Source organism: Haliaeetus leucocephalus, unplaced genomic scaffold, assembly GCF_000737465.1.
Source record: "Haliaeetus leucocephalus isolate CR32 unplaced genomic scaffold, Haliaeetus_leucocephalus-4.0 Scaffold159, whole genome shotgun sequence".
Classification (NCBI taxonomy): Eukaryota; Metazoa; Chordata; class Aves; order Accipitriformes; family Accipitridae; genus Haliaeetus; species Haliaeetus leucocephalus.
Window position 1 is genome coordinate 810,426 of NW_010972595.1, and position 22,387 is coordinate 832,812.

The 22,387-nt window shown below is 43.3% G+C and overlaps 1 protein-coding gene across 1 annotated transcript in view; it reads right to left on the reverse strand.

The window, feature by feature from the left end:
- Nucleotides 1–22,387, reverse strand: part of SH3BP5 (SH3-domain binding protein 5 (BTK-associated)) — a 54,171-nt gene that overhangs the window by 25,414 nt on the left and 6,370 nt on the right. Inside the window, exon 3 of the mRNA XM_010562374.1 lies at nucleotides 16,017–16,145. Coding sequence (XP_010560676.1) covers nucleotides 16,017–16,145 — 129 coding nt within the window. The remainder of the gene's footprint in view (nucleotides 1–16,016; nucleotides 16,146–22,387) is intronic.

The window sequence follows — 22,387 nt, forward strand, 5'->3', positions numbered from 1 at the left end:
CGATTCGCACCGCCCCAAACTTCGCAGCCAGCTCCCAAAGAGGTGGTAGCACACGGTAGCAGCGCTCGCAGAAGCAAATGGAGCACTGCAATATCAAATACGTCAACTTTTAAAATAAAAAACGATGTAAAATTAAAGGGGTACTAACAGGGTTCATAACAGCAAGCTATTAATGTGTGGCTGAAAGGAGCTCAGTCCTGACAAATCCCTTTTGGTGGGGGATAAAAGCTGCACCCTCGTGCTTAGTCTACACAGGGCCTTGCACAGAAGGGAACCACGCACAACAGCTGGATTATATTGTTAGCTAAAGACAGTGATGAAACCAAAAAAGCTAGGCTGTCGCAAGCTAATAGAAGAAAACAAAACCAGGCACTTTTAAAAATGCAATCATTCTTCTACAATTGGCAGTGGCATACAGACAGATTTTCAGGCCAGCATTAGACACATCTGCTTGCCTACTTTCAAAGCAGAAAACCCTGTACTCTTTAGTTATGAAATACAATTTTCTGTTTAGTCCACATAGCTGTTATTGCCCCAATCCCCCTTTGTAGCCAGAGCCCTTGCCCAGCTGACCTAATAGAGGATTTTTCCCACCCTGCCACACATAGTTTGAATCTTCTGCATTAACATCAACCAAGATATATACTCCTCTTCCTCATTTCATCTCAGCTCCAATTTTTGTTTTTGCCTACCGAGTTATCTGGGACTGCACAGTATCACTGACACCAAAACATGGTGCAACACAGCTATAGCATTCGTCCAAGGTTAGCTGACATCTAACATACCCTGGTAGACACTGCCCAGCCTCTGACCAGTGAGCACACGTGCACGCAGCTAACAGCCAAGGTAGGTTGCCAGAAATAGATGCAGAGGGTACATTTTGCGGGGCCAAGCCTGCTACAGAATTCTGCCCTCGGCCAGCCTCCCTCACCAGAGGACCAGACCACAAGTGTTGATAAATTCATGAAAAGGACATCACTAACACAACCAGCAAATTTCCCACTAGAAACGGCAGTCAGCAAAGTTTGGTTATTTTCAGGTGTTTACAAAATTGGCCTCTCATTTATCCAGGTGAACCGATCTCAACCTGCACTGCCAAGGTGTTGACACCCACTTTATTTCAGCATCTTTGTGTTTTTGCCAATAGAAGGCACGAAGAATCTCTGTTTACAAAATCACTGTAAGCTGGAGCATGAAGGGAACACACGGTTGCTGTTCAGAACAAGGCACCAGCACACCACGTGCTGGCCCAAGGCCTTTGCTCTAAAAGGCACTTGTTTGTTACTGTGAAACCCATGTCTCTCCCACTCATTAATCTTTAAAACAATAGTTTAATTGCTACCAGCAACACATACTTGCTTACTACCAAATAGATAACGATTAACTGTGTTCCAGTCACGCTCTTCAGCAAGAGGCAAGTTTCAGATGTTTCCATTCTTTTAACAACATCACACGGTTCATTTGCTGTGCAAAGTACAACAGGGAACATGTTTAAAAACACGAACTTTCCTCCATCAGTCACCCAGCAGAGTTGCTGTATCAGTGCCTGTCTTCAGGGATCACTGATCGCAGTGACCACACCGCAGCATCCTGCATAAGCTTCTGGCAGGGATGAGGACAGCAGGATGACCACCCGTTGAGTGCGGCATACCTGTCTTGCCCACCACTGTAGTGGATTCAATAATTCAGACGCCTACAAGGTAAAAGCTGTTAAGGGCTCGCGGCATTCACAGTAACTAGTCGCTGAGTGCTGCTATTTTGGCTCCAGTTTTCGTCAACCTGTTTCAATGCAGCTGGCAGCCAGTAACAAGAAGAGCAGCCCAGACATCAACACAAGGGCCCATAATGCTGAACATCCTAATAACAGTCTTGATACACGCACAGCTGCACCCCCAGCAAATCTGCGGACAATACTAAGTTAGAGGAGGTAGTTGAAGAGGCAAATGGCAGAACCTCAACCCCGATTGACCTTGTGAAACTCAACTGGGCCAAGAGAAACCTCACAAGGTTCAACAAGGAGAAATGTAGAGTCCCGCACCTGCGGTGGAATAATCCCATGATCAGCACAGATGGGAAGATCAGCCCTGCCAGAAAGGACCTGCGTGTTACAACAGGTGTCAGGCTGAAAAAGCTGACAACATGCACTCCTGTTGTAAGGCAAACCACGTGCTAGGCTACATTAAGAGGGCCACGGCTGGCCAGTCATGGGAAGTTACCATTCCTCCCCACTCAGTGCTGGTGAGGTTGCACACTGAATACTACATCCTGGCCCCCCAGTTCAAGAGGGATGTCAAGACAGGGTCCAGAGGCCTACGATGACTCCTACAAGGAGTGCTGAGGGATGTGGGCTTTTTTAGTCTAGCAGGCAAAAGACTAAGGCGTAATCTAATTAGCTGCCAGCTAAAATTTGAAGGGGAACTGCACAGATGACAGAGTGACATGAATGCTTCTCAGCCGTACTGGATGATGTAACATGGAGCAACAGCCACAGATGGCAGCTTAGAAGTTCAGGTTGCACATTAAGTAAGTCTGTCTTACCAGGAGGGCAGTGTGACCCACAGACAGGTTACCCAGAGGGGTTACAAATCTCCATCTCTGGTGGTTTTCAAGACTTGGCAAAGCCATGGTTGATACAATCCAGCGATGGTGACAGTTCTGCTTTGAGCTGGAGGTTGGGATTAGATGACCTCCAGAGGTCCTGTACAGCCAGCATTTCTATCAAATACCACCATGTTTTCTTACAGTTTCTCAAAAAACAAAGAACATAGTGGCAAAAAATTTGCAGTGATACTGAATTCTCAGGCCCACGCATTTATTTTCTTGAATAATCAGACTAGTGGTGCAGTTGGGGGGTGGGGATTTTGTTTGCTTTTTTTAAGGACCATGACCTTCCTTTCCCCTCTCCCTACAGACTAAAAACTGCAAGATAAACCAGAACTGAGAGGTAGTAAAAAACCAGAAACTCCTTCTTGCTATAGATGCTTATATCCCATGTACAGATGCTTATAAACAACTTATAAAATCCAAAGCCTTGGGAGTGACCTCATTTTGGCAGATCTCTGAGGCTTTGTGAGCTATGTATTAATCTGTGATGACTGTTTGTATTACTGACAGACAATACAGTCTCTCAAGAGTCTGAAACACCCTTGCATTCTTTAAGCTGTTTATTGAAAAGCTATAAAGTTGTGCATAGGTTAAAATTTGCTTTTTCAACAGCAGATTTGAAGATTTTTATTAGGGTGGAGAAGGCGAAGGGGAGGAGAAGGTGAAAATAAGCCTTGCTAGAGCTTTTTGGAGCACAGATCGTTTCCTCCCTCCTGCACAACTAATGAAATGCCTGTGGAAAATAATAACCAGATGTCCCTTAGTCTCCGCTTTTGATTAGGTGTCTTGTTCTTGTGCTGGGCTTTTTGGTACCATCCATGCATCCACCCCTCCCTCCTCTTCTAACAGCTTAATGTTATAGAACTGACCTGACTCCTGGCTCTGTTTTATTTTCCTGGTAAACCTGTGGTCTATAAACAGGTCCAGGAAATAAAAGCAGACCTACAAAGCATGTTTTGAGAGGCATCTAGCTGTGTGCTGAAGTTAGGCGATATGTGTAACTCCCTTAAGACAGGATCACAAGCTGTATTCCAGGAGACAAAAAGTTCAGGGCACAACCAGCAGCTCACTTCATTAGCTACTGCTGTTACCAGCATACAGACAGTTGGTCTCCTCAAAGACAGAATCCCACTTCCCTTCTTTAGGAGCTATGGAAGGAAATGAGAAAGAAACTATCTAAACATACAATCTCCTTAAACACTGTTAAGGCCAAGGCCGGACTGGACAAAAAAAATCCGCTGCCAGCTCTTCTCTGTTCTCTGGTGGCTCCCATCTAGGCTGTACACTAGCATCTTGTGCAACGAGGGCAAGAATGTCACCGATGTGAATGTGAGCCGATTATCACCACTGTGCACTCAGTCATTTGAAGCCTACAGGACTCCTTGCTGTTTTTAATTGATCTAGCTCCTTGCCTCACAGGAGTAGAGAGACGATGCTCATTTGGGCATGGAGATTGTATGGGAGATACTACACCAAGCCTTTTGGCCCTCCCTCATTTTTCATGAGGTTGTTGTGAGATGCTGGTCTGCTTGGAGTTACTCACATTAATTAAGGAGTCTATGGCACCAGAATATGACAAATTGTTCATCCTAATGCCATTCAGACACAGGCTTGTTAGTTGTGCATTTCTTTGTGGCCAAAATTATAAGGCTGCTGGCTTCTGGAAGATGGAATCATAGAATATGTACAGGTTTTTCCTCTCCAAAGTAAAATATCTTATTAAGAGAGAAAAATATCAAGATAATCCTCCCTCCAGTATGCACCTGCATTCTGAGAGCTTAGGCAGTGACTCAATGAGTCTAGGGTTTACAGCTGGTTTCTAGGTTTACAGAGGCTCAACACGCTCACCTGCACCTCGCAGTAGTCTCCTTCACTGAAATCAAATACTGAAGCAAGGAACAAACTCCCACAAATACACGCTGCAAGATATACATCGCCTGCCTTAGTGGATTTTACTAATTATCCGAGATAACGTTCAGCACATACAGATGCAACAGATACATTCAGAAGAAACACGGGATCGTTGTCTCACCTAATTGCCACCAAAGCAGGAAATGTTTGTAAGTAGAAGTTTCCAGAGGGTTGGCAAGGGATTGACAGCCTGGTTCTGAAAGCACGTCTTGTGCATGCATGCATACCGACATAAGCAAAGACAAGACGCATGGGCAGGAGTTTCACCTGAGCGATAGGCTGTTCTGGACGTGTTCTCCCAGTCCCCAGAAAGCCTCACACCCACCAGCAACTGCCCATCCTCAATAGCAAGGACATGCTCTGGAAGAAAGGCCCAGGCTGACCTTGTACATCTTTGACTGCACGCTCACAGCTACTTTTGTGACAGTCTTTTTCCTAAGGGATCTGCTGAAGATAATTAATCTCTTGACCCTTCAGTTTTTTTCCTAGTGGAATTATACAATTCCACAGCACATGTGAATAACAGGCTTGCTTCACTTAAAGGAAAAGTGGGGGGTGTTGTCCTGGACAAATGAAGGGCTAAGTCCATTCCTTGAAGGAAAAAAGTCTAGGTAGCAGCAGGAACAGACAAAATTTCATTTCCACTTCACAGCAATAAAATCCTACTTTAAGAACAAACCATTAGCACCCTTTGCCAAGTGGAAAAAACACCAGACATCAGAAGCAGACACAGCTAAAAAAGACGGACATTTCTTCCACATTCTGGCAGCAAAAATTATTTTCTAACAGTAGAATTGCAAGTTTGCTGCAATTAAGAGAGATTTTTCTTACAGAAACTGAGTCAATGCACAGCCGTTCCCACACATGCTACAGAGGAATTAAGACTCTTCAGATAATGTTTTTCAGCCAGAACAGACAAGAGCTCATAAATTTGTACTGTTTTACTAGAAGTCATAATGAAAAACACCCAGAAGGCAGTAACCAACATCCATATCAGATTTATTTTGGCAGCAGCCCCTAGCTTGAGCATTTATCACTTCATAATAAACTCCCACCTATTTAGACCACTGTACACAATAACGATTGGGGTAGCTGAACAACTTCCAAAAAGTTGGAAGACTTGTGCTGCCTTCAGCAGTCATACCTGAGCGATTAGCACGCAAAACAGGTACATAGGATATCACCCTGACCTCAAGTCACCCAGGCTCAAATGCCAGCTACTATTTTTAACAGATGATCCTGTCTGTGGCTTACAATCTCTTGAAATAGCCTTTACTAGTGGCCAGAAAAGATTGGGAGAGGAAATAGTGAGAGAGAACAAAGCAAGGCAATCTTTCCTTTAAATTATTGGGGGTTTTTCAAATGCTGTAGATTTGCCTCTTGGCAATAGCTATGCAAAGTGCTACAGCTATGCAAAGCTATCTAAATCTCTTGTTTTTTGCCAAATTGGAGAGGATGCAAAATGATGTTAATCAAATCTTCAGACAACAACAGAGGAAAAAGGAATTCATCTCTATTTTCACATCACAGCACCCTTTGGGAACTGCTTACACCTTCTTGCCAGTTCCAGCATCTGCCATTGCATCTGTGATTAAGCATAATAGCCAGATCACCTGTATCACTACTTTCTGCCTAAATCAGCTGACATCTAACAAAAAAACCCCAAACTTTCCTGCCCTAGCCCTCTCCTTGTTACTCCAAAGAATGGAGGGCATTTCTACACCAACTTACCCCAGTATTCCAATATTTCAGACCTACTTGCACAACACTTCCAGTATTTCACAACAGAAGAAGAACACGAAAAACCATTCTTGAAGGGTAGGGAAAATAATTAGTTCATTGCATTCCTGACAGTTAATGGAGAGGAGGTTGAACAGCTAGCTGGCTTTGTATTGCTGCCATCCAGAACAGCTAAGAACTGATGGATGCTTTGTGGGGTTGGAGGAAGTGGGAGAAAGAGACACCAAAAAAGAGAAAGTAATTTTTTTTTCATCTCTTCTAGATAAATTCCTCAAAACACTTAGTTGAAAACAGTATTTTCTTCTACTTCTGGGAAGAAAAGCAGAAGAGGGAAGAACCTCTAATTTACAGTGCACAGCTAACAAATTTAAATAATGGAGCCCTCCAAGGCACATCATCTACTAATGACAAAAAGACCAATTACAGTTTTTGCATCAATAGCTTATATAAACTAATCATCCATCAAGAGAATAGTGCTCACATAAAACAAAAATGTAGGATGTATAAATACCAACCCAAAATAACTAGACCTATTCACTAAGGCATAGAAAGCATAGATAGACACAGGTGGTCTAACTTTTAGAGGGGGTACATATATGCGCAGAATTTATTGATACAGATATTTCAACAACCAAGTAGCTAAAAATTAGTTCCTACTATCCAAAGGTGCCAAGAACATAGTATTTGCAGATGGGTTTGCTACAGATGCCACCTAGTCTCCAGGAAATAAGTAACAGAGCATTAAATATGAATCAGGTAAGGATTTTGTTCAGTTCATCTGTGAAGTAGCAGCTGTTAGCGTTCCCAAACACGGGGCAGATTTCCAGCTGCTCAGAATTAAGAGGGTAGAAACCTGCCAGTCACACTGACCTACTATCCTGCATTAGCAGGGCTGATGGGAAGACAAACGCATGAGGGAGCTTTCCTTCACAGATCGGATCTTTGGCGTAACTTTTCAAATCCGACCAGGCAACATCTATTATCTTCTCAGCAGTTTAAGGACAGCTAGTTTGAGACACTCAAATATCACACTGCTCAACTAAATGACAGAGCCAGAACACAGATGTAAAACTGAGGTCTTAAAGTTTAAGTAAATAAATAACAATGCTAATAAATCAGCCAGGCAAAACCCAGCTGGTTGACCCAGGTAAGTCTCCCTGAGCTCCCTGCTTCCTAGGCTTCGTCACAACTTTGGCCTGAAGGAAAATGCAACAGAACCATAATTCAAGACTTAAAATACAGGTTTTAATCATTCAGGTGGAGCAAACAGAACACACCGAGCACAAACTCCATCTGGCAGCAGTGAAACACTGAGCCGTATGTACCTGAACGCGAGGTAGCAACTCCTCCACGCTACTCACAGGGTTTCAATCACAACTGTGCAAACATGACAAGAGAGCATAAGAGGCACTCCATCAAATTTTGAGTGCGGCAAAACATTTTCTTTACTTAACCCAAAGTGCATCCTACTTTGGAAATAAAGTTTATGAAACATGAAGTCCAGGAAGTGACTCCTCACCCTCAATAATAAAATTACTAATGTCAAGATTCCCTTGCTTGGCTTATTTCCTCTTCAGGCAGATGCCTGGCCCCACAGACAGCCATGCACCATGTGGAAAGGGAGATTAATATACTGACAACGGCCCTTGGGACCACAGCAACGGGAATTCCACATTTCACAAGAGGACTGACGTCACATCGACATGGTTTCCTAAGATTTAACGATGTGTTTCGTAACAAAAAAATGAAAGAGTTGATGGGAAGAAGGGGTTCAACTCTAGAGCAAGTCCACAGGGAGCAGAAAGGGAAAAAGGACACCCAAAACTTCTTAGGCCATCAGGTACAACCCGCAGCCTCCGTGCTTCATCCTTCTAGGCACCACTTCATGCACAGCTCACCTACATTTCATCTTACCATTCCTTTACAGCGCTGGGCTCCCCAGTTGCCCACATGGCAACCTCCATGTCTCCTTTCCCCTTGGAGCACCCCAGCCATCTCTTCCCAGGCAAGGCTCGTGCTGCCTGCCTGCCTCCCTCCCTCCCATGCCTGGCCTGCCCCAGCGCTAACCGAGGCCATCGCATCAGCCTCTGCTCCACAGACAAGACAAGCTTCTCAATCACCAACAGGTAAGTCCCAGTTCGGGAAGGGAGCTGCTCCCCTGCCTCTGAGTGGCCTCTCCACCCCACCAGCCTAAGTAATCCAAAACCGAATCACAGCCATTTCTGTATGGTTGATTTACACACCTGGGGAGCAAGCTCCATTCACCCCATCGTCCTAAACCAGAAATTGTTACCTCCTTTATCCTCACACTACTGTGAGGCTCCCCAAGAGCCACCAGTGCAGCTGCAGTACAGCATCTTCAATTAAAAGGGCAAACTATCAGCACGGGCAGACCACAAGTAACACAACCTATATTGCCAGCCTAGACTGGTTATTGCAAATGGCTGGAGGAGCAATGTCCGTACAAAATACCTTCTGCTGGCTCCACCGTGACAAACATGGGTGGAAGTACTGTTAGGAGCTACGGCAGTTACTGGCCCCACGCTGACAGGAGTTGTTCTCATTTGATCAAAGGGGCACTTCTGCACACATCACTTTCTACTGATTTCTCCATATATAAAGTCAACAAACTGTAAGAGAGACCAGAATTAACAGTCCATTGCCAGCAGTGCTGCACAATCATTACTTACCAGTGACAATGTAACACCAAACTATAGCCACAGAAATCAGTCAAGTGCTCTGGGCGTTTGTGTCTTTTCTTAAACAGCTGGAAGGATTTGTAGAAGGTTTGTCAAAGTCAATTTTCAAGTTTCTGTATCCTTGCTTTGAAAAATGTGAATCTACCAGATAGTTTTTTGGTTTCTAAACAGTTAAACCAGAAACACTCCTCAGCCAGGCAAGGTCAGTTGGTTGTTCCGCTGTAACTGTGCCAATAATTTTGCTTTTTACTAGCTCCATGGCAAGTTGCCAAACAGCACTGCAAGTCTGTCACAGTTCTGCTGACATTTAATTTCTGCTTCTCAAGTTCCCTGTCCCTCCACCTTTTTTGCCAAGATAAGCTTACCAGATAATACGAATCAGTCGTAACTCCTTGTTGTCTTAAACATGAGCATCAGGACTTCAGCTCATAAAAGTAGGATCGAAAAGGAGATTCCTTATGACATGGCTACTTCCAATATATACACTGATGGATAACATATCCAGTACCTAAGAACCCGAGGGGAAGACCTGGATATCCACCACTGTTGGATCTGGACCCCACAGCTGTCACACACACTCAGTGCTGCCCTCCTGACCACAGCAGAACCAGCTGTTGTGATCCCATTAACTCACACTCACTGAGCAAATTTGGATGGGAAACTTGGGTGCTACAGGAAGCGACACTGGCAAGACCACAGTTTCCAGCTCCTAATTAATTCTTAAGAGCGACTGGCAGTTTCAAACCTCCAAGTTATAGGAATTTTAAAAGCTTTTGTCTCCTGAGCTAAGGAAGTTACCACCTGTAACTTTCCACATTTGCCACACTACTTTCGGACATCTCAAGCTGAACACCTAGAAAGTGAGATGCAAATGGCCACTTTGGAAAGTTTTGTTCATTTCTAGGCACTGCAATCCCGACTTCTGCAAAGAATGGTAACAGTCTCATCTGCTGAGGAAGACTCTTCCAACTAGGTGAGTGTGCTCTTATCTGCTTACACCCCTCCCACCTTCACCATCAAGTGGCTCAGTTCCTCCTCAGTTCCAGTTCTGCAAGATTACAGCAGCTCCTTTTCATCCTGATTCACTTTGGATACAAGACTCATTGAAGCACCTGATGCAGGATTCACCCGACAACTTCCAAATGGCTAAACAACCCAAGATGAGATGTCTGAACTTCCTCTGCATTTAAGGAGGAGGGACATATTTCAGAAGGCTTTTCACATGCACCTACCTCTCACCGCTGATTACAGTCAGTGACTAAGGGCTCAAATTATTATTTTAGACTGGGTTCCAAACACTTCAGTAAGTAAAGTTAATCAAGGTGAATCCTATACACCCACATTGGTCTACTGGTGTCCACGATTAACTTCTGACCCTACTGGTCAAATCCAACCAAAATTCACATTTGAGAGAGGAAATGATTCCCAGTGGTAACTGGGTTCCCCTAAGTTTTGTGAAGACAGGCAGAATGGAGCGCCAGGATCTGAATATCTGAAAGCTCACCCCTAATAATTCTTTACTCTTTAAGCTCATTTCTTCAAACAGATGTGGCAATCCAGTATAAAATATTACATGAGAGAAAGATTATTAGTGAGGTGAGAGGAAGGAGCTCTACTACATAAGAAGTCGCAGTGAACAGGACAGGTTAGCTGTCCCTGCTGAACACAATCTGTTTGTCCATGAACTGCATTTCCTCTCAGAACTTCAGCAGGGAAGAACCGTTGTACGTACCAATTCCAGCATGTTTTTCCAAGCCTTTTGAGATAAAAGGGTGCTGCTTAAGAAAGTGTGCCAACAACATGAAAAGAAGAATTAGTTGTAAAACTGAACCAGGAGGAGTGACCCAAGAGGAAGCAGAACATGCATACCCTTCAACATACTGCTCTCTGAACAGTTGCTACAAATGGGTCCCTTAGTGAAAGATACATATAAATATGACCTAGCACAGATCTTTCATCTGGTTTTGCCTGAAACAAGTTTTCTGACATTCTTTTGTAAAAGCTAAATGAGATAGGGGGGAGGGGGGAATATTACAAAGCAAAACCGTGTCCCTCCCAAATAACTTCAGTACTAAAGCGGAGCAAAGTATCCACACCTACTCCCAACCTGAGCCAGTACTGGGGACTAAAACTTAACTCCTCACTCTGCAAAAAAAATGCTCAGTAATAGGAGCTAAAACTTAATTAAAAGCAACACTCCCACAGCTCTTATTCAGGTCAGGGTCACTACAAATGCATGGATTGTTTTATTTGTGGGGGTGGGTGCGAACATGTTTTTATCAGATCTTTTTTCCAGCAGAAGCAAAGCAGAAAGGCAAGTCGTCCTGTTCAGTTTGTCCCTGGGTTCACAAGTGATGACGTACGGCTAACAGTGTTTTAATGGCACCTCTCACCCAATGACTCCAAAGTGCTTTTACTTCTCTTAACGAACTTGGCTTCACAGCAGCCTGACATCTCCATTTTACATGGGAACTAAGAGAGAGATGAAGTAATTTATCTACACCATGCAGCAGCACAAAATCGGCTCCTACCAGCCCAGTGATTTATGCAATAGACCAACTTGCTTTTGCACAGCATCCTGTCCCAGAGCATGCTGTCGCAAGGGAGGCAACACACTTCTCAAACTCTATTACCTCAGACACTATTGTGCAGGCACTTTCCAGCCCCAGCTGTGCAAAATGCTAAGTCAACAGTGGCTTAAGCCACTCCTTACCTCACAGGCTCAAGACCTACACTGTTGTTTACATCATTAAGGTTTCCTGGCAACTTCACCCTTCTTCCCCACTACCTTCAGGCAAGAAAAGTCTAATCCTCTGACTAGTCAGCCAGGGAAGCAGATTACTAGGAAAAAACCAAACCAAAACAAACTAACAGACATGGGAAGATTGATCTTCCCAGCACTTTGAACCTGGACCACCTCCACCTTCTGGATTATAGGAATTTCGTATTGCTGCAACATGGTCATTGGTGTGTACATACACAATCCTCCTCTATACGCCAAGACTCTTCCATCAAACATGTGCGTTATGACATAAGTTAAAGAACAACGTGAACAGACGATATGCCAAATGCAAAAAAAATTCTTGCAGCAGAAATGCATTAAAATTTTATTAACAACAAATTTGGATCAAAATGCTCCAAAACAGTCAGGTGTGCCTGCAATCAACACAAAAGGCCCACGACTATACCAAACAAGGAATCACAACAAAGCTGTCTTGGCAGAAGTTGCATGAAATCTACAAGGGCAAGAATACTAGCCCGCTCTCACTTCAGTCTCAGCAAAGCCAAATATTACCGCTTTGGTGCCAACAGACAGCATCCCAATTCCCCATGCCACCACTTGAGAGGGCAAAGCACTCAAATCCTAATGCTAAGGGGCCACTCTTCATTCAGAGCAAGTTTCACCCTGAGACAGGCCAAGCTGAAGTTCCCTTGGCATACAGTACACAAACAAGATGCTACAGGACTTTTGCATGGGAGAATTAATTTGTTTGGAATTCACCATCTTCTACCAACACAGGATTGCACCAGATGGGGATAAAGGTGAGTAGACAAAAGGGCTCAAGGTCCTAAAGCTTCTCCAGGGAAGTATTTGAGTTGGAGACCTGTTTTTTGCTGACCCCACATGCAATGACCTCACACATTTTTAATGGGTTTTATCTTAATAGATAAAAAAAGTATTTCCAAAAGAGAATCATGCTGGTGCCAAGTGAAAGCAAGCTCCTCAATATGACTAAATACAGCTTGCATCAGGCAACTCACCCTACAACTGACATCTTAAATGCAAGTAACTCTGGACAACTGCATTTCTGCCAAACTAGATGTCATTAATTATGCAGTTCTTTGTTCCCAGAAGACTTCAATTTATAGGTCATATTTTTACTTCCCTTTACTGAGAACAAACAAGAATCTACACTTCCCCTTCTCTTACAAGTACAGTCATGCATTTTTCCCTTATTGTTTAATTAAAGCTGTTTCAACGACCGAGAACCTTGTGCCTATGGCAGCCTAAAGGCTCTAAAATAACTGTAAAGACAGGAGGAGGAAGACAGGCTTCATAGCCTAGATGTTATTAGAAAATTGAACAGAAAAATACCAAGCTGTTCCCATGCTTTCTCTACAGTTTTACAAATCAAAGTAAAAAGAAAGATGCAGACTGGCATCTAGACATACTAATATTCTGGTACATTCCTCCAGTTTCATATTTGCCTACCCATTCACCCCTCCTCCCCACTTTAATATAGCAAATTTGCTCCCAATTAAACGGAAGTATTCTAGACTAAATTAAGACTAGAAAAATTCTTTAGGCAGATGCTTTACTGATGATTGGTACCAAGCTTTCCAATCTCCTGGTCTCCAGATAGATTCACTGTCCTTCAATGCTAATGTTCCTCTTGGCCCTCACATTTTCTATTTCAAGATTTTATTAGACAAAGAGCCAAAGGGAAACCAGAGACCATCTTCCAGCTCTGCCTGCTGAGCAGATACAAAGAAGGAGCCCTGTTCCATGACTGGCTCCATAACAGAAAATGGAAAAAAGATGAACAGTTAGAAGAGGAATCCCTGCTTAAACAAACAAACCAACCCCCCCAAAACACAAAACACCCACCCCCCCAAAAAACCACCCCCACCCCCCAAAAAAAAACCCAAATCAACCAACAAGGTTCTCAAGGAATTAAAAGAAAATTGAGTGTGTAGCAAATTAGCAGATCTGGTGGTATAAGTAGCATTTAAACCTAGCTAATGACCGAACGGATTGGGAGAAAAATATGGTTCTCTCTAACAAGCCCAATACCCAAATAGTGATTCTACAAATCTAAGGACCTTAAGCAGTTTGGGGTTTTTTAGTGCTCTTGCAAAGCACCTTTGAACCAGCATGACTGAACGGACTTCAGTGGCAGTAAAGATCCGGGAATTAAAAAAAAAAAAAAAAAAAAAAAATCCATTTTCAGGACATAATCTGCTGCCAGCTGCAGGACAGAGGACAAAGTTCACTCTCAGTGCCTGATGTTACAAACCTCAAAGTCATCTGATTTTTTTGTACTGCAGAGTACACATTTCTACCATTGACTTTTCCAAGTGTAACTCTTGAAGTCCTATGCATTCTGTGCCTTACACAGCTATTTATAGTAATAAAGTATAAAATCATACTTGAGGCAGGGTTTTGGAGACTTTTTTTTTTAATTGAACACACTAATTAACACAATATAAATAATTATTTGATCTTACTTTGTTACTAACTTCCTCTCTTTGCTCTAGCTCACTACCAGTTTATCTCTAGCATACACCATAGGCCCCATGAACAGGGATTGCTTTCAGGGAAGTTACAGACGAGTAGTAGATACCGTGCTTACTGTGCTTTAAAGCAGTTTACCTATTTACCACGCCACTGCTAGTCTGGAGGATTAAGCCCAATAATCCCCACACATCAACCTCAGCGCCCGAGACAACAGCTCCAAAACAATGCCGTGCAATTTAAAGGCTCAACGTGGCCACATACTATCTTGCATGCCACATCCCGTCAACCCTATTCCTGCTTCATCAGCTTTCAAAGCAATGAAGCTTGCATTCACGCCTCCCTTTTCTATGCCTTGTTCTGAGGATGTATTCTCTTAGAGTCATAGAATGGTTTGGGTTGGAAGGGACCTTAAAGGTCATCTAGTTCCACCCCCCCTGCCATGGGCAGAGACACCTTCCACCAGACCAGGTTGCTCAAAGCCCCATCCAACCTGGCCTGGAACACTTCCAGGGATGGGGCATCCACAACCTCTGTGGGCAACCTGTTCCAGTGCCTCACCACCCTCACAGTGAAGAAGTTCTTCCTTACATCTAATCTAAATCTACCCTCTTTCAGTTTGAAGCCATTACCCCTTGTCCTATCACTACCTGTCCTTGTAAAAAGCCCCTCTCCAACATGCCCTGCCTTCTCTTACCCTGCGAGTTTACCTTCTGCCTCCTGGCACACACCTACACTACCTTTCTCATCCCTCAACCTCATCCCCTACCGCTTTTTACAAACAAAGTCCTCCTCCTGTAATTTTTATATATTTCACATGTGCTACTCCATCTCTCTTTCACTCTCCCCTTGAACACAGTCGCATCCCGGTCACCCAGCCACAGATGCCGCTCCACACATACTTCCAGCCGAGCACAGAAGCAGCACCCTTCCCCTACTTCTGCCCCTCCCTGCCTTGAGACAAAATAGAAGCAGCACCCAGGAACAGCCTCCCTCTTGGGGAAAAAACAAAGACACCAGCAGAACCCATCACAGACACCGAGCAGAAGCACTGCCTAAGCCACCACACACTCAACTGTCAGCTACTTTTTCCCTAAGGTGAGAAGCTGCCTGACATCTCACAAGCTTTCTCACTTTCCCCACAGCCAGTAGATCACACTCTTACTTCCACTCCTCATCCTTCCCTTCCTCAGTGACACAGGCCCTTTCCAACTAAAAAACCCTATTTTAGGTGCCTATCAGTAATCAAGTAGTAGTTGGGGCAAGGGAGTTAAGGTCCTGATGACAGTACAGAAAGCAGAGTTCAGTTTCTCTCAAGACCAACACACTTCAGAGCCACATTTAGCACATTCCTGCTTCAGCACAACCTAATCAGCACCTAACCCTGCAGGCTTCCCCAGGTCTGCCCCACTCCGGCCTCTTTCCTAGCAGCTTCCAGTTACAGCCATTTAGCTGCTGAGCATTTTGCTTTAAGAAGAAAAAGCAGATACACGAAGCCTACACTGTATTTTCAGACAATTACAGCTATTGACAGTAAAGAGCAGGGCTCTGAAAGGCCATTGATAATGAGGGGAGAACAGAACTAGTCTTTTGCTATTGATAGTTTGCATCTGCTGTAGCTGTTCCTAGACTGGAGAACACGTGCAGTTGTGGCTGTGAAGAAACACATTTTTGCCATCGATTCACACAGCTGACCTGCAACTCAAGACATAGACCAGTGTCAGTCAAGCGCACAAGCTTAAGATGTTATTAATAGCGGGAAAGCAATGCAATCAGTATGGCCTTTCCAACTACCAGCACAAGCTCACAAGGCAGAAAGTTCTCACCTGCCTGGCCACCCTCCGAGCTTCCCAGTAAGGCTTAGAGTCTTCTACAGCTTTTCCTATCTTCTTTACCAGTTCATCCAGTTTTACCGTTGCTTCAACCAGCACGGAGCGGAACTTCTGGCGCGCATCCTTCAAAACATTGCAGAAAGGAAAGAAAGGACAAAGACAGATTAGAGGTTTAAAAATTATTTCTACCCGTTTGTTCTTACCTTCAGGTTGCTCTTTAGATTCACACACGAGCTGACACATTCAAAACAGTTACTGGCATTTGGACTAAGCCAGAATTTTTCAGTAGAAGTAATAACAGGAACCCAGAACCACATCCGAACGCTACCATCCTGGACACCAAATCCTTGTCTTTCAGAGACAGCTTTTACATAAAGCCTGCAATAGCCTGTGCTCAGTGTCACCTCTGGCAGGGTTTCCCAGAGAGGAATAGCTTGTAAATTAATCGCTCAGCGAGGAGGCAAACAGCAGCGTAACACGTTCTGAGGGGGAGTTCAATGGCAAAGACATCTCATCTAGACAAGGCTAGAATGGGGCCAGCAGGCAGGCCAAATCCCCACAGCAGGCTGGCAATCAGCTGGAATCAGCATCTCCTAAACCTTAGCATGTCGCACCCCTAGTACTGTTCACCCCAGAGACACCATTTCACAACGCAAACAAGGATGGACAGGATCTGCTTTCTGTAGGAAAAACTGGACACTTCCCACATAGTATATTTTCAAGTCAGCTCCTCTTTCCTTTTATAAACACACCCTACTTAACTTCAATAGCAGCAAAAAACTTCCAGGTCGTCGTGGCAAGACTTCCTGCCATAAAAGCCTGTCTTCTCAGCTGTGGTTTGTATCAATGGGTGAAGATGCCTACTCTCCACTTGATTGTAATTATTTACTATATTTAAGAAAAGTAAATTCCAGCTACTTCCAAACTGGATGAGTTGCCCTCCTTACATGATTAGCTGAAGCAATTAAAATAATTTCTCTGCTCCACTGAAATTTCCTCACCTTTAGTAAAGCGATTCTGATTTCGATCCCAGCATCCAACACAGACTCTAAATCAATTGAATTATTGCAGAGAGATGCAAATTCAGGCTGGGACCTGGCCCAGGATTTAAGGAGATGAAGAGGAAGGGCCATGTGAGCTCTTGACAAGCCTTGTAATTCTAATTAGAGAGCAGGATTTATGCAGACTGCTGGAGTGACATGTTGATTATCAAGAAGCAGCTGGCTTGAAGAAGTGCTCTAATTCAGGAGGTTTTTGTCATTATGGTTGAGGATTTCTAGAAGGCACAACTGTTTATTCATTGGAAGATTCAAAATACATTGGAACCTACCACTATGCTCTCAGAAGTGGAAAAAAACTGCAATAATACATTAGTTTTTACAAAAAAAGCAACATACTTCAGTAAAAGCTGCTTTGCTTCCTTTTTACTGTTATCTAAAACCTTAATCAGCTTCTTTGCTGAAGATAACACTTCCTTTTTAGTGTTATCAAAAACGTTAACCAGCACTGGTTATATTTTAGTCCAATGCAAATAGCTTTAGATTCTTAAGGTAGTCCAATTTATTCTGAGGAAGTATTCAAATAGGTTAACAAGGTCAAATATGGAGAATTAAATGCACATTAAGTTATTATTTTATTAACTCCAATTGAGTCAATAATCTCATTTCTTAGTGAAAGCCTGAATTGTATCATTCAAACAATATGTATCGAGTCAATGATTTTCTCAGTGAGAAGCGTTTGAATATTTTCAATTAAAGTACTGGTCAATATATGGTTCACTGCTCAAAATGAGTTTCACAAGTAACTGAAATAAGACTGCAGGTATGATGACTATATTGCAAGAAAAATGTTAAGTACTGAAGTATATTTAACAACAAAAAATTTTTCCTACAAGTGCAGGAAAAAAATTAAAAATGCATTTCTAAATGAGTAAGCCTGAAGGTTTGTTTTTCACTTTCTTTGGGAAAGCTGCATATTAGAATACTAGTTGTGGAAAGCAAATAGTTAAAGAAAAGACATAAATGTATACACATTAGGTAAAAAAAGCCCTATGCAGTGATTCATCAAAAAATTCAGTTCCTATGTTTGTAAGATAAGCACTTGGAACAAAGAAACCATCACTACCAAATCTATGCTTAGAGATCTACCGCAAATTTATCCATGTAATAATTATGTACACTGTTATCCAACAGGAAAAAGAGGACTAGTCTCCACCTGGAATTAAAAAACAAAACAAAACAAAACCCACCAAGGACAGAGCAGTCAAACTAACAGGAACTTCTATACCCATTAATCTCCCACCAAATCAGATGAAGCACATACAAATTACTGAACTGTAACTAATCCTGTAACTGGCACCCAAGGAGGCACAGGTCTTGCAAATGGTTAAGCACACGGTTATCCATGAGCACAGCCCCACTTCACACAGTAGCTAGTTACACAGATTAGAGAGCTTCAGCTGAAGAATATACTGATGTGAACTTCCAGTTCATCATCTTCCCCAAAAGATGCCTGCTTCCTATTTTGAGGCTTTATTTGGGTCTGACCATACTCATTTTTTCCAGTGAAGAACAGTAACGAAAACCAAAACACCCTGGAACTTTACACCCATGTCATCCATCACATGACTTATTTTAAATTACATTTATTCTCAGGTTCCTGACTGTCAGGAACACAAACCTGCAGGCTCCGCCACCTTCTGCATGAGCGAATACGCAGATGCTCGTACTCTGCTGAGATCAGTCCCCCTACCAAAGGTTTCCACCCACCCACTTTGGACACAGCAACAAGATGCTGAGATCTCTGAAAAGCTGTAATGCCAAACCCATGCCCTCTCCCGCGCTACACGCACCACTTTTACTCTTCACTAGCCCCAACTACACTACAAAAGCAAACGACCCCACATTGTGTATCTACACCGTGTGCATCCACGCCACCCAGCCTCCTCAATCCAAACTGATTCAGCTCGCATGGTCGCAGTGACCACGACTCCTGTCCAGGAGCTATGGCAACATCTCCTACGAGCAGGGGCACAGCTCCCTCCTGGACACGTGCAGCCGCACTCAGCGCATCGGCTCAGCGTGTCGGACCTGCCACGTGCTGGCAGAGCATCTGTAAAAGTCACCACCATTGGGACAGTGCAGAATTCCCCTGGCAGGTGCCCCTGGGGAAGTTTAAGTAAGAAACACAGGTGCAGCAGCTATTTTTACGCTTCACGTGAAACCTGGGAGGTCAGAAGCACCAAGGCAATTGCACCAGGAGCACTGGGCTTGGTGCACTTGCTACTTACGTGACACAAAAAGCGCATCTGTGGTTCACGGGAAGGATGGGCCTGTGATCAAGGCAATAACTTGGGAATCAGTTTAATTCCCTGCTCTCTGTCTGGCTTCCTGTGTTACTGTCAGTGAGACGCTTTGACCCACATGTGAAGTGGTTCAAAGCTATAAATCTTCTTAATAGTGTTTTCCTTAAGAATGCTCAGTCAAAAACTTAGAGGCTCAGGAACAGCACAGCAGTGCAGTTCCTCCATGGTCCCCTGCACGAGGGAAGCCTGATGTCTGTGTTCGGAAGAGAACCACACCACCTTCAACTTACTTACCAAGTTCTCTGGTGTGATGTGCCTCCCTGCAAGTGTTACTATTTAACTGCCAAACTCGTGCTTCATTCAGACCTTTACCTAGCACACGTGGGTAAGAGAGAAAGGAAAAAGCAATTCCTGCAACTTGCTGCCGCATGCAAAACTGAGACAGCGCAGCATATGCCATGCAACTTTTCTAGCACAGTCCTCAATTCCCAGTTTCTGTATTTCAGTTCCTTGAAAGATGGTGCTTTCCCAACAGAAATGCTAGTTATTGATAAAAGCAAGTATGCAGCCTTATGTACAAACCCTGTGAGTCACACACACTATTTCTGGAGGGTTTTTTTTAAAAAAAAAAACAAACCACACATGGGTTTGTTTTTGTTATCACTGCACTGAATACATACACAGAGCAGATAAACTGTAACAGAAGCAATGCAACTGACAAAAGACATCTCAAACAGCCAGACAACATTTCAAAAGCACATTTTCCTCTCTACTCACTCACAATCTTCCGTGATCATTTTTAAGAACACCTCGTTACTGATTTTGCAAACAGAAAGGCAATATTTAAAGCTGACTGGCTAACATTTCCAACATTTTCTCCCTCCTATTTGCTCAAATGAGATTATGATAAACCTTTTTAAAGCTGGACAAAAGCTCATTAAGGCACTTCACCCTCAACATGTGTCGCAAGGTGCAAAAAAAAAAAAGTGAGAACTTTCAACTGCTACTTAAGTTATAGTCTTAATAACTAGACTCTCACTACCTAGGTGTTTGTCATACACACACTCCAGCAAGCGTAGCACTTCGTGCATCACGTGAACAGCTGCTGATTACTTTTCAGCATCTTGTTCTATGGCTGCAAGAGCTCCACTCTCATCAGCTTTCTTCCTGGACATCCTTAGCACTTTTCTCCCAAATGATAGATTTCACAAGCACAGTTTTAGGGAGCATGCCAGACTTATACCCCACATATGCTTTTGCTGCAATAGTTCATTATTAAAAGCAGATTTTGTTTCCAGTAACTTGCTGTTGGGCAGCTACCTGCTACTGCACCAAAAGAGGGACAACACTTAATGACAGGCTATCCACACAGCAGCATTTTGGAGATCCACCCTCAAATGTGGAAAGAAACTAGAATACAATTTTACACTTAAGCTGCACACGTTGGAGAATAAAACATGCTTGTTTTCCTTTCTCATAATTGATGGTGATGAGCTGGAGTTAGATGCCAGATGACAGGCAAGTAACTATTTCTGCCCATCAAATGAAGCGTGTATTTTCAAACATTTTGCTTTTTAAAATGAACTTAAAACATCAACCAGGTATGAAGCATCTTAATACCAAGCACATCTAAACTTCATTTACAAAGTTTGTCCTATTACCTTGCTGACAATTTGGTGTGCAGAACCTCTGACAACCCATTAAACCAGCCTGGGAGGTGCATGGGAAATGAAATTGCTGACTGAGAGATGGGCTTCATCTACTTGCAAGAGGCAGGCAGTATCCATACCTGCCTTCCTCTGCTACAGGTCTCTATAAAAAAAGCTGCAGAAGCTCATTCCAAAGTTAAAATAGCATCAGGATCAACCATGGCCAAGTGTGAAAGCAGGTAGGCTTCCCAATTAACATTCACACCAGACAGATGCACATGCATGTGCCCAGAAATCTGCCTCAGAGCATCAAACATGTTAATGACATCTTTAACATCTATTTGGTGTCCGAGAAGTTAAAGTAAACCAGACTGACTACCAAACCCTAAAAACAAAGTACAAGGAAGGAGTTAAGTAACATCTCAATTTTAAGCATGGGGAAAAGTTTTTTTTTTCCACACAGCTACTAATTTGCCATCTAAGAACAATCAAAATTGGTATTTGGAAATTGCTCTAACCTCCTCCTTGCAGATAGTTACAGACCAAAACTACAAACACACTGGTATTTTTAGTCCTCTTAGAAGAAAGGAGAGGAAAGCAGGCAGGGGAAGGCACTGGGTGCTCCTTCCAAAACAAGATTTCTCTGCCTAACCTTTTTTCTCTCCCTTAGGCTAGAAACCCATCTCTGCTTCAAGAATGTGAATCAAGTAAAGCCCTTTGACTCACTCAGGCGACAAAATCTTTCCAGAGCCATAGCAGAGGAAGAAGCCTTTCCTTACTCATCCATGGATGAAAGCAGAAGGCAAAACAACAAGCAATCCACACACAGGAGCCATTTCCTATGGAAACAAGTAGATTGTAAAGAGAGACACGGAAAGATTTGTTCTGCTAGTGCTGGACAAGTCCATCATGCACGTATATCGCACTCCAAAAACCAGCAGGAACACCAGCCAGCAAGCTGTTTCTCCCCTATCTGTGTACTCTTTTATGGACACTGCAAAATGCTGCACAGGGGTGCTGATAAGGCAGCAGATGTTTCCACAGATAGACGTTTTCCCATGCCAAGCAGCCATGCTCAGTATGAGATTTCTGCCACCGACAGGCCATTTTTCTAAAACTTGAAAGACTGAGGATTTTTTTTAAAAAGTCTACTTAAAATTCTTGTGCGTGACAGAGTATAAAGCTTGAGCTTTACCCAAACCCAAGTATTTTAGTGAGGAAGTGAGAAGAGCAACTCTAAATAAACTAGCCCTTCCCCTTCTGAGAGGGGTTCAAATGCTGACAAGACTCACAAGTGAAAGAGCACCATAGCTGATACACCCCTTTCCTTTGACTCTATCCAACACCAACCCAGGGTGACCTTTAGGATAAATCCAGGACTAAAAGTAACACAAAGTCTTGCAGATCAGGAC